General features: G+C 51.0%; 1 protein-coding gene across 1 annotated transcript; it reads right to left on the bottom strand.

Annotated features, from left to right (window-relative positions):
• Positions 1-10,369: 10,369 nt before the first annotated feature.
• Positions 10,370-11,746, bottom strand: LOC136490205 (zinc finger BED domain-containing protein RICESLEEPER 2-like). Its single transcript, XM_066486681.1, has one exon. The coding sequence runs from the start codon at positions 11,705-11,707 to the stop codon at positions 10,547-10,549; it is 1,161 nt and encodes a 386-aa protein (XP_066342778.1). The 5' UTR covers positions 11,708-11,746; the 3' UTR covers positions 10,370-10,546.
• Between the last annotated feature and the right edge of the window lie 244 nt (positions 11,747-11,990).

The following is an 11,990-nucleotide window of genomic DNA, read 5'->3' as shown; positions in this document are numbered from 1 at the left end:
GTGAGCCAGAGCATATGCCTTGAGTTGACCAACTGGCTGGCCACTGTGTGCATCCGACTACGAGAAAGACAACAACATGTGGTTAGAAATGATACAGAATTGAGCGCGGCTAGATTAGAGCAATGGCGGAGACTTACATATGCCTTTGCATATTTGCTGAGGCTGCGGCTGCCCTGATGGTGAGGTACACCTAGCATCTGCAAATGCCTGTCGCGGGCCTCCTCGTGCTTCTTCTGCCAGTCCCCATCCAACTAGGTGTCCATAATATATTCCCAGCAATCGGGGTGGGTGGCGCACCAGCTTAGAATCGCCTACAGGACATCAAGTAGTCGACATATCAGAAGATCAAATTAGGCATACTTAATCTCAAAAGAAATGAATATTCATATTTTGTATTTACCTATATGTACTGCTCCCTTATCAGCGTCATCCATCTTGCCTCCTCTTTGTTGACACGCCTGAGTAGGAACTTGGCGTTGTAGTCTATGTGGGCCTAGAGGCGGGACTCGTAGTGCAAGTCCGTGACACGCCTTTTATAGGAAGCGTAAGCCACCTGATACACACTTTCCTCCTGTCCCTCCTAGATTTTGAAGAAGTCCTGCATAAAGACACGAGGTATCCATTATTTTATTTCAAGAATGTCCGATGATTGCGAGGAATTGAGGAATGTAGTGCAAGAAAGACTTACCCACAACTCCCTAATCACCCGATCTGCCTTGTTTCTGCAGCGGATGCGATTATGATCTGGAGCATCCTGCACAAGGGCATAGTGGTCGAACATCTAGGCTGGCTCCCAATCCTGATCTCCTTTCCTAGCCAGGCTAGGGAAGTGTTCCCTACACAGAAGTCCCAGGATGCCATTCACATTGCGTGCCGAGGCCGCCTGGTCCACAAGCACCCAGTTCCTGCACAAGTGGTCCACAATAGTTATTAGTTGTTATTATGATTTTTCAACATATCAAATGAAGAACATATGAAGTTACTTACTTATCGCCCTCGGGTGCAATTAGTGGGTGCCTCTCAATAGGTATCGGTCGCTTTGAGAGCTTTGTGGGACCTCGTTGGTAGGGCTTCGACGTACCAGAGGAAGTGGAACCCCCTACCGTCACCGCCTCCTCGTCCTCCGTCACTAGAACCGCCTCCTCATCCTCCGTCCGTGGACCCCCGTCCCCATCCACCGTGTGCTGAAGGTCGTCGTCGTGCACAGAGTCACGTGAGGAGCTGCGCCCGTGGTCAGTCAATGGCTCCTGCCTGGGCCTGCCTCTCGGCCTCCTCGGCCTCTCTGACTCCTCTGCCTCCTCCGCCGCCATGTCCCTCCGGTTGGCATAAACCGAGGGGCAGCTCCTCCTAGTGGGCCCCATCACCTGCAATTAAAAATAGTAAACCAGTAAGTATAGATAAACAAGACGTACTTAGTAAGAGATGCAAAATAAAGAAAATGTAATTACAAAATAACATAGTATTACATGTATTTCTAATATTCTTCATGATCGGGATTATCTGGATGATAGGTATCGTCATCACTATCAAGATTGTCCAAATCCTCAACAGCCTCATCCTCATCATTATCATTGCCTAGTCATAATCCGTCAAGCATTTCCAAGTCCTTCGGATCATGCACCTCATTTACAGCGTCCTCGTCAACAACCTATTCCTCGTCTGCTTCCATTTCGATCTCTCTGGTTAAGTCTATCTCAAGCATCCCTTGTAGCCCCTCTTCTTGTTGATAGAACTCTCTATCATGCGTGTTTGGGTTCAAGTTGTAATCATCAGGGTTTGGGCGAGGTAATCTACCGTGTGGTGATACCTTGTGCACAATATACCAACCCTGAAGACGTAGGTCGGTTTTGCAAGCATATGGACAATAATAAACTTGTGTGGCCTATTGAGCCACAATATAGACATCTTCTCCTGGATAGAAGGAATCCTGTCGAGTTTCGACTATCCCAAGTTGATGGGACTTTATCGATACTGCAGGATCAAACCACTAGCATTTGAATATTACAGGATTAAGTGCTTTGGAACCAAGGTAGTCGAGCTCATATATTTCTTCAACTGTCCCATAATACTCCTCCTGATCAGTGCCGGGCATAAATACTCTAGTATTCATGGTCCTTGGATTGGGACGACTCTGCTCGTACCTTGTTGTGTGGAAGCGATATCCATTCACGTTATAAGCATTAAATGACAAGACCTTATAGTCAAAGCCATTGGCCACCTGTCGTAATTCAGCACTTATAGACACATCCCTTTGGCACTGCAAGTTCAAGCAGGAGAGAAATGAAATCAGGCAACTTGGAACGTCAAACTTAGTAAGAGCTAAGTTGGCTGGTACCCTTTTTTGGAACCATGTAATGAAATCAGGCGAACCATGTTGAAGAAGGGTCTCTCGTTCATGGTCAGAAGGTGGCCTTGAATGATGACAGGATTCATCAAAAAATTCCATGCACCGACAAGGAACAATGTTGTTGGATGTACAAAAGTTATGGAGTATGTAACAAGTTCGTTGAGAACTTACCCTAGATACATTTCCACTTCGTCAAGGTTGGTCAACACGTAGAGCATGATCTTGCGCCACTCTTCATAGCTCAAGGTCTTTGTGGTTGCTCCACTTGCTCTCCCATGTGGCCCTTTGAAAAGGCTAAGGGTCGATTCATTTTCATCCTCGTTGTACCAAGCGGGTGGATTATGCATGCTAGGAAGGTTCTCATTATAGTATGTTGTTGTGAAGTTTGACACCTCCTCATGAATGAATGCCTTAGCAATGGAAGCCTCAATCCTGCCTTTGTTTCCACATTTCTTGCGAATAGTCTTTAGACATCTCTTGATTGGATAGCACCAACGGTTCTGCACGAGCCCCCCATTCATGCCTCGGACGAGAGGTGCAAAATCAAATGCTGCATCAACAAGAAAAAGCCAGGTGGAAAGATCTTCTCCAACTTACAAAGCAACAAAGGTGCCGCTTTTTCCAACTCCTCAACCACTTTCACAGATACCTCCTTGGCACAAAGCTGGCGGAAGAAAAAGCTCAACTTTGCCAGCACCTTCCAGACATTCTCAGGGACGTAGCCTCAAACCATCGACGGAAGAAGCCGCTTAATCCATATATGGTACTCATGACTCTTCATCCCTAAGACTCAACCAGTCTCTGGGTTCGCTCCCCTCCTCAGATTCGCTGCATACCCATCCAGGAACTTTAACGTCTGCATCCATTGTATCACTTCCGTCCTGTGCTTCTTTTCTAAGACGTAATCGGCCTTAGGCCTTTTCCATGGCTTGCCGTCTCTTGGAGGCAGCATCTCTAGCTTTGGTCTATCGCATAGCGTTGCCAGGTCCACTCTGGCCTTAGGGTTGTCCTTTGTCTTGTTAGGAATGTCCATGAGTGTCGCCCAAAGTGCTTCGGCGACATTCTTCTTAGTGTGCATTACATCTATATTATGTGGAAGGAGAAGGTCATCAAAATAGGGAAGCCTCTCCAAGCCCGACTTATGAGTCCACATATGTTCGACACCATATCCTAGAAAGCAATCTTTCTTTGGATTATCTTTCTTTCGACTATCTTTTTGTGGATTGACCACGAGAGCATCTATCTGAGCATGAACCTAGGCACCAGTCATCTTCTGAGGTTCAAGGTCGGTCACCTTGACACCTTTCGTGAAGTTCTTGGTGTCTTGTCTGAATGCATGGTTAAGAGGGAGGAACTGTCGATGCTTGTCGAACAATGAAAACTTGCCACCCTTCTTCAACCAAATGAACTCTAGAGTTGTCTTGCATACCAGGCATGGGAACTTCCTATGGACACACCAAGCGTTGAATATCATATATGCCAGGAAGTCATGCATAGAGTATTGGTACCAAACATACATTTTGAAGTTTTTCTTTGTAGCTCGGTCGTAAGTCCATACCCCTTCATTCCAAGCACTGGTCAATTCATCATAAACAGGCTCCATGTACACACCCATTTTGTTTCCCGGGTGTCCAGGAATTATCAACGTCAAGAATATGTTTTGCTGTTGAAGGAGGACCTCGGGGGGGGGGGGGGGAGATTGAGGGGGATAGCGAACACGGGCCAACAAGTGTATGGGGCCGGCATCATTCCATAAGGATTGAACCCATCCATTGCCAGCGCAACACGTACATTACGGGCCTCAAGATCTTTGTCACGATGCTTGCGATTAAAGCTTTTCCATGCTTCACCATCAGCTGGATGTACCATCTTGTCAAGATTGTATCGAATGCCATTCTTGTGCCATGTCATCTGTTTCGCGGACTCCTCGGTCATGAATAACTGTTGGAGCCTCGGTATGATCAGAAGGTGCCATAGGACTTTCATGGGGATCTCAAGCTGCTCCTTCTGGCCATCATCTTTGTCTACCTCCACATACCTAGAGGATTTACACTTTGGACAGTACTTTGCATCCTTGTGATCTTTCCTAAATAGGACGCACCCCTTCGAACAACAATGTATCTGCTCATACGGCATCTTAAGTGCACGAAGGAGTCTCTGTGACTAGTAGAAGCTGCTCGACAGAATATGACCCTCTGGAAGCAGTCCACCAATAACTGCCAACATACCATCGAAGCAGGCTCGACTCATGTTGTACTGGGACTTCAACCCCATTAGGCGTCCAATGGCATCTAGTTGAGAAACCGTTGCCTTCTCGTGTAGGAGCTTCTGTGCCAAGTACAACATTTGGTAGAATGCCTTTCCGGTTGGCTCTATCTCCTCCTCCTCATCCTCCTTCTCCTCCTCCTCCTCCGTAGGTCTTTCAGCGAATGTTGCTTCGTGAAAGTCACCTAACCATCCTGCTACCCCGCCATCAGCATCAAACGCCTCCAAGCGTGGTCTCACCACCTCCTCTCTAGTAGATGGGCTTCACTATGGAACACGCACCGGGTATAGTTTGACATAAATCCATACTTGCAAAGATGTTCCCCCATGATCTTCCTTGTTTTTCTTTTCCTGTTTCCGCATTCGCTACAGGGATAGAATGTGTCTCTTGCTCCATTAGCTGCCTTGCCAAATGCTTGGTTCAAGAAACCCTCGGTCTTGTCCATCCATTCAGGGGTGATTTCAGCCTAACTTGGGCGGCCTGTGTACATCCACTCACGGTTATCCATCATCTAGCATATACATGAGCGAGTAATATAACCACCAATTGCATCTGAAAGGTGTGCCTACTGTCTAATGGGTGAGGATAGGTCCTAATCCCACCCGCGGATGCGTAGATGAGGTTAGTTTACATGCTCTACTCCGATCCGAGACAGAATTTTGGTAGCACCTCCCCGCTATTCTCCCGATACACGTCCTGGAAGGGAGAGTGTGTATCTAGAGAACAACAGGGAGGTGGTGCTGAAACTCTATCTCGGATCGAAGCAGAACATGGAAACTACCCCATCTACGCATCCGTGGGCTGTCCAAAAAAGTGGACAATCTGAAACAGATACGGTCTTAGATATGCGAAGATCCGCATACCTCCAACCGTATCTGTTTTGAACGGGAGACGCCTAACTGGGTTACACCGATCTACGACAACGATAAGGAAGAGAGGTTATTTATACCTAGGGTGGTGGTGGAGTCAGGCTAGCGGGGCAGTGGCGAGGCGACGCTGTGCAAGCAGGACCGCAGTGCCAACGAAGACGATCGGGGTCGCCTACGTACTCCGGGTCTCCTCCGACGGGTCCTGCTCTGCAAAAGAAGAATTATAATACTATAAGTTAAAAATTTCGGCAGAACCTCCCCTGTACGGGGAGGTTTCCAAAACCTGCAAGAAAAAAGCTGGCACGATGACTGACAGCATATATACGGCACGAAGGCCCACACATCCACGTACGTACGGCACGAAGGCCCACACATCCACATACGGCACGAAGACCGTCAATGACATACAAGGCACGAAGGCCGACAACCGGGGGGGCTTTATACCTTGGGTGGCGGTAGAGTCGGGCGACGCGGTGCCGGGGTCACCTTTGTCTCCAGCGAGGGGCGGGGACGACGGCGGGGACGAACGGCGAGGGGCGTGGCCGGCGGCCGAGGCTCTTCCTCATCCCTTCTCCTTCTCCTCCCTTCTCCTTCTTCCTTCTCCCTTCTCCTCTCCTCCACCACTCTTCTCTCCTCTACTCCCCTGCTCCTCCGCTCCTCCACTCCGGTGGTTCAGGGGCGGGGGGCAGTCGGGGCAGGGCACCACCGGTGGGTCCGCGTCCGGCGGCGGAGAAGGTCCGGGCGGGGCCGGCTGCGGCAGAGGTCGGGCGACGGTGGGGCGGGGCCGGGGTGGGGTGGCGCACCACCTGCCGGGGAGGGTAGACCCGGGCGCAGGCCGGCCGTGGCAGAGGTCTGGCGGCGCCGGTGGTCGGCGGCGGCGGGGCGGGGCCAGGGCGCGCGCCTGTCAGAGGGAGAGTGGGAGAGTGGGAGCGGGCCGGCCGGCCCGCTAGGGTTAAGTGGGGCGGCCCTTTGCCGAGTGCCGAGATACGGGCACTCGACAAAGAAATTCAGGGGGTTCTTTTAATCCGAAAGATAAAAAAAATTCTGAATATTCTTTGCCGAGTGCTGCAAGCCTGGCACTCGGCAAAGAGGTTCCTTTGCCGAGTGCCAATTCCGACACTCGGCAAAGTATTTTTTTTTGTTTTCAAATTTTTTCTGTGGCATTTATACAGTACCTTGAAGCACATGTTCCAATTTGGAACTTTTCTATGACTTTTTGGTATATTTTTTTAAATTTTTTATGTTTACTTGAATTTTTCTCGAAAAAGTAAATTTGAACTGCAGGTGCATGAAATATTGGAATTTAGCAATTCAAAAAATGGTATTCATGTTTTTTAGTGTATTTTGAGGCCGTGTGCGGGGACATTCGTTAAATTTCGAATATCTGTTTCACGAAACATGACCACCAACTTGTTAAAAAAGTGTTTTTTAATTATATAAAATGCAAACAAAGTCCGAAAATGACGAAACTTGTCGAGGTGTCGTGTCATCGCATGTAGAGGCTGTGGTAAAAAATTTAGAAGTTTTTTGAGCAAGTTGTGACGTACGATGCCTAAAACCCAGACATCTCCACATGTGATCTATGTTCCTTGAGCTGCCCGGAGCACAGCTGGGAGATCTGCGTTCCTTGAGCTGCCCCTCTCGCTGAGGCGGCGCACGCCGAGCTCGTCCTGCACTCCAGCTCGCTCGATCCTAAGGCGTAGCCTTTCCTCACTTATCCGGGGGGGGGGGGGGGTCCGCTGGGAGGCTACACTTCTCCGACTCCGATGCACCACCCCCCTCGTCAGGTCGCGGGAAGGCTCTACAGTGCCCTCGCCCGTCGCGCCGGTGTAGGCGCCGCCGTCCCCGTCGGGGGGGGGGGGGGGGGGGCTTCATGGCCGACGCACGGAAGGAGAATGCACGCGACATTCCTCAACGCCTCGCGTCCATTGTCGTCCACCCCCCGAGGATGTCTGTCGCTCCGAACGCAGAGGGCTTTCGGCCGGTGCAGAGCAGGAGGCGTTGGCGCCGCGTTGCTTCCCCACGCCGGCCGGTACCATCCAACCTCATCGGCAAGTGCTTCAAATGCCTCGCCGGAGATCACGTGCACGCCGACTGCACTTTACCGGCCAAGTGCTTCAACTGTAGGGATGCCGGGCACCAGGCGCGGGACTGCCCCCACCCCCGCCATTGGTCGCTGGGAAGGCAAACGTGGCCGCTCTCCGCCGCGTGCCTTTGGTTTCACGCGGGGTGCTCGTCGTCGTCGGGCTGCGCGCAGCCGGGGTGCTTCGCCGGCGGACACGGCATCTGCACGCTCGGCTTCCACCGGTAGGGAGCCGTCGGTTCCACCGATATGCCAGCCTCCCACCCCTGAGCCCCCGGCGATGGCGCCAGAGGTGCCGGAGGTCGTTGAGCCGGCGGCCGGCGATCCTGGCCAGCACGGGCGCGACGCGGCGAGCACGGCCGCTGTCGGCGGCCAGGACGCGGTCGAGGGTGGAGCCTCCGATCCACCTCCTGCGCCTGAGCCGTCTCGCCGCATTCCGAGTTCACTGCTGCGGAGGGTCCAGGCTCCGCCTGCTTCGCCGCGGACGCGGGCGAGGACGCCCCTGCTGGAGCTCATCGTCATGCCTCGGACCCCAGCCCTTCAAACCGCGGAGGACGCCTTGTCGTTGGCCCTGCTGGCCATGGTCGTCGGTACCAGGCCGGCGTCACGGAAGACAGAGCCACCGTGTGCCATACGAGGCCGGATGATTTCATTGTACGCTTTACCCGTCCTGAGGATCACGAGCTTGTGCTGGGCACCCCACATCCGGTCGGGGCTCCCTTCGCCCTTCGCTGGCTGAGGTGGAGCAGACTGGTCATGGGGTCGGCCGGTGCATTCAGGTTCAGGGTGCTCGTCAGAACGAAGAGCATCCTGTCGCACGCGAGGTCGAAGGACACCGCTCAGGCCATTCTCGGATCCTCCTGCGCCAACCTGGAGGCACTTGCGGATCCAGATCATGGTCGTGCCGGAGCACGACGGCGGGCTGCCGCTATTTCTGAGGCCGCACGAGATCATCCACGACGAGGTGCCCGTGCTCAGATATCTCGTGCGTCTCCGGCTAATCGAGTTCAAAGATTGGCATACGCCGCCGCCGTCGTCGGATGATGGCATGGACTTCGGCGGCGATGACAGTGACAGAGGTGATAGCAACTACAACGGCGGTCGTGGCGCAGTCAGCCTCGGCCTTCGTCGCCTCCCTAAGACTGCCGCTGGAGGTGCCGCTGATCAAGACACCGCCACGCGCCTGCGTCGCCAGGAACGTTAATGACTGCTGGGTGCCGTGACGCAGCGATCGCCTGGCAGCCAAGTCGGCCTTTCCGTGACCCACAGCCGGAGAAGCAGGCCAAGCGTGTCCTGTTTGAATAAATGGACGTGGAGTCCGGAAGACACTACCAGCTGCACGCCAGACGCTACGATCGCCACCAAGTTCCAAGAAACCTTCACGGAGCCGCTTTCATCTTCTAAGAGGGAAGCCATGCGTGAGCTCTTCCCCTTGCGCGGTGGCCGCAAATCGCGGGCCCCGGCGGTACTGTGCTGAGCACTTCACGCACGTCGCCACAACTCGATTCCCCAATGAGTGCCAACCACCTTCTAGTTTGGAACTCATAGGGCTTGAACAGTCGCGCGCGTCCGTAGCGTAGTTAGTGACATTGTCGTCCAGTAGTGGGCTTCGATCGTCTGTCTACAAGAGTCCAAAGTCGCAAACTTCTCTGTAACCATGAATCATGAAATAGCAAGGATTGATGTCGACTACATTTGCCTCCCTGCAATAGGTGTCGCTGGAGGCGCCGTTGTCTCCTAGCTTCGCGACCTGTGGCGCGCAACGTTGCCCTACGTGCGACGGTTCTCTGTCACCGTAAAACTCACGCCACTCAATGGGCCTGGGGAACCATGGTGGATCACCAAGTTTACGACCCTACAGCAAGGACGGATAAGACCGAGTTCCTCCTGGAGCTGCGCGATGTTCGCGCCAACTGCCCGGGTCCTTGGATGCTGTGTGGCGATTTCAATCTAATCTACAAGGCCAGCGACAAGAACAACGGCAGACTGCACCACGGCCTCATGCGCAGGTTTCGCGGCCTCATTGACGACTTAGAACTAGACGAAGTTCATCTGTCAAGCCGCTTGTTCACATGGTCCAACGGCAGGGACCGCCCGCCTTTGGAGCGCCTTGACAGAGCCTTCGCCACAGTCGATTGGATCGAGCAGTACCCCTCCCACCAGTTGCGCTGCCTCTCTTCTGACTGTTCCGATCACGCACCCCTCCTACTCGTACTCGACTCTATAGATGGCCATCGGGCCATGCCGGCCCGGCCCGGTGGCCCGGCGGGCCGTGCCGTGCCGGCGTGGCGTCGTGCCTGCACGGGCCACCGTGCCGGCCGTGCCGTGCCGCTGCCGTGCTCGTGCCGCGCCTCTGGCCCAAGGCACGGCCCACGGGCCGTTTTTCCGTGCCGTGCCGCCCGGTGAGCACGGCCAATTTCACCGGGCCGTGCCGGCCCATGGCCCGGCTGCCAAAAAACCTCTCTTTTTTCATCAAATTTTCTAAGTGATTCAATTTCACAGTTCACAGATTCCATTTCACAGACAATAAGACATAAGAGAGATATTATCATAATATCAAAATGAGCTGTTTGTGCAATGCTGCCTAATTAAAAACCTTTCTAGGTAAAACTCACCCTTGTGAGAAACCCTAGAAAGGAAAAAAGAGTACAACCAGCTCTAAATTGTCAAAGTCTTAGTTCTATCCTATTACAATAGCCAACATCAATGGCAAAGTCACAGTGAGACTTAGTGAGTTCACATGATCACATCACAGCTGCAAGAAGTTCTATTTCTATCCTATTACAAAAGTTCATGTTCATCCATCCATCATCCTTGATCCTTGACTCACTCACTGCCTCAGCTATGTCACAAACTCACAGTCCAAAAGTACCTGCAAAATGTCAATGTTAGATTGTTACTTTGTTAGACATAATGAACTTCAAATCTTGAATGTAAAGAAGTTTCAGTTTAGTGACTACCTCTCCTCTTCTCTTCTTCTTCTATCCACCACCAACAGCAGTATCGCCGCTGCCGCTGCCGGTGCCGCTGCCTTCGCCTTGTTCATCGAGGAAGAGGTTGTTGAATGCCTCCTCCAGTTCCAGGTCCTCAGGTGTATGATGTTTCCTTCTTGCACCTTGTTCCCAGTCCTTGATGCAGGTGAGCATCTCAACATGCTCAGGCAACAAGCGCCGCCGCCGATCTTCGAGTATCCTAGATGTACAGCTGAAACATGACTCCGAAGAGACAGTAGACACAGGGACAGACATAATATCTCGAGCCATAATCGGCAGGATTGGATAGGTTAGCTTGTGGTCACGCCACCAGAGGAGTATGTCAAAGGATTCCTCATAACATGTCACAGGGTCACTGTCCAAGTAAGCTTTGAGCTCACTAACAGCAGATGGAGTAGATGAAGATGAGGGGGAAGAGACAGGGGATTCACCAGGACCTCCAAAGATCCTTCCCCATGCCTGTTTTGTCTTACCAGTATGAGCTGAAGGGACTGAAACCCTTTGACTCCTCACTGCACCAAATTTCTGTTCATACTTGGCAAACAGTTTATACAATTCATCTTTGACATCAACATAGTACACACTATAAGTGCATCCAGTTGCCTTAGCAAGCAATTCAAGCACATTAAAGAACCCTTTCATCTTAGCACTAGGATCAAGAATGAATGCATATGAATAAATGAGTGGAATTTTCTCCCAATATTTAAGGAATTTAAGCTTCATAGGAGTAGCAATCATTCTAAAATTAGCATCTCTTTCAGCATTTTGCAAGTGTTCAGCCATGTCAAGCATATGGTGCAAAACAAGTGGAGCTGTGGGATAATACACACGAGACAGAACAACAGTGGAATTATAGAAGAGTTTCAAGAATATCATTATTTGTTCAGCAACATACCAATGCTGTGCAGTCAACAAAGTAGAACCATAATTTGATGTAATGAACACATGAAAGACTTCCTTATATGGCAGCAAATGTTTGAGCATCAAATAAGTAGAATTCCATCTAACATCCATATCCAAGCCAAACTTTCTAGGTCTAAGACCCTGAGCTGTGCAGTAGTTCTTAAACAATGCAATTCTTTGATTAGAGGAATTTAAAAAACTTATTGCAGTTCTGAAATCTTCAGTATAAGGTTTCAACCTCTTCATGCCAGATTTAACAATCAAATTTATTATATGGCATGCACAGCGTTGATGCACAAACAAATACTACACCTTGTTAGGATCATCTCTTGTTGGTGCAGGATAACAACCGAAATAGCCAAAGAACATAGGTTGCAAAATCTCAAAAGCCCTAGAATTAGCAGAAGCATTGTCTAGAGACACAGAAAAAACCTTGTCAATCAAACAAAACTCCTCAACCACACTAGCAATCCTATCAGCAATGTTTTCACCAGAATGAGAAACATCAATCAGCCTTAAACCAACAACT

The sequence above is a fragment of the Miscanthus floridulus genome, chromosome 10, assembly GCF_019320115.1.
Source record: "Miscanthus floridulus cultivar M001 chromosome 10, ASM1932011v1, whole genome shotgun sequence".
NCBI lineage: Eukaryota > Viridiplantae > Streptophyta > Magnoliopsida > Poales > Poaceae > Miscanthus > Miscanthus floridulus.
This window is presented reverse-complemented; position numbering and strand designations above follow the sequence as displayed.

Excerpts from the sequence above, each read along its gene's own strand:
- LOC136490205 (XM_066486681.1), bottom strand. The coding sequence starts at position 11,707 with ATGAAGAGGTTGAAACCTTATACTGAAGATTTCAGAACTGCAATAAGT.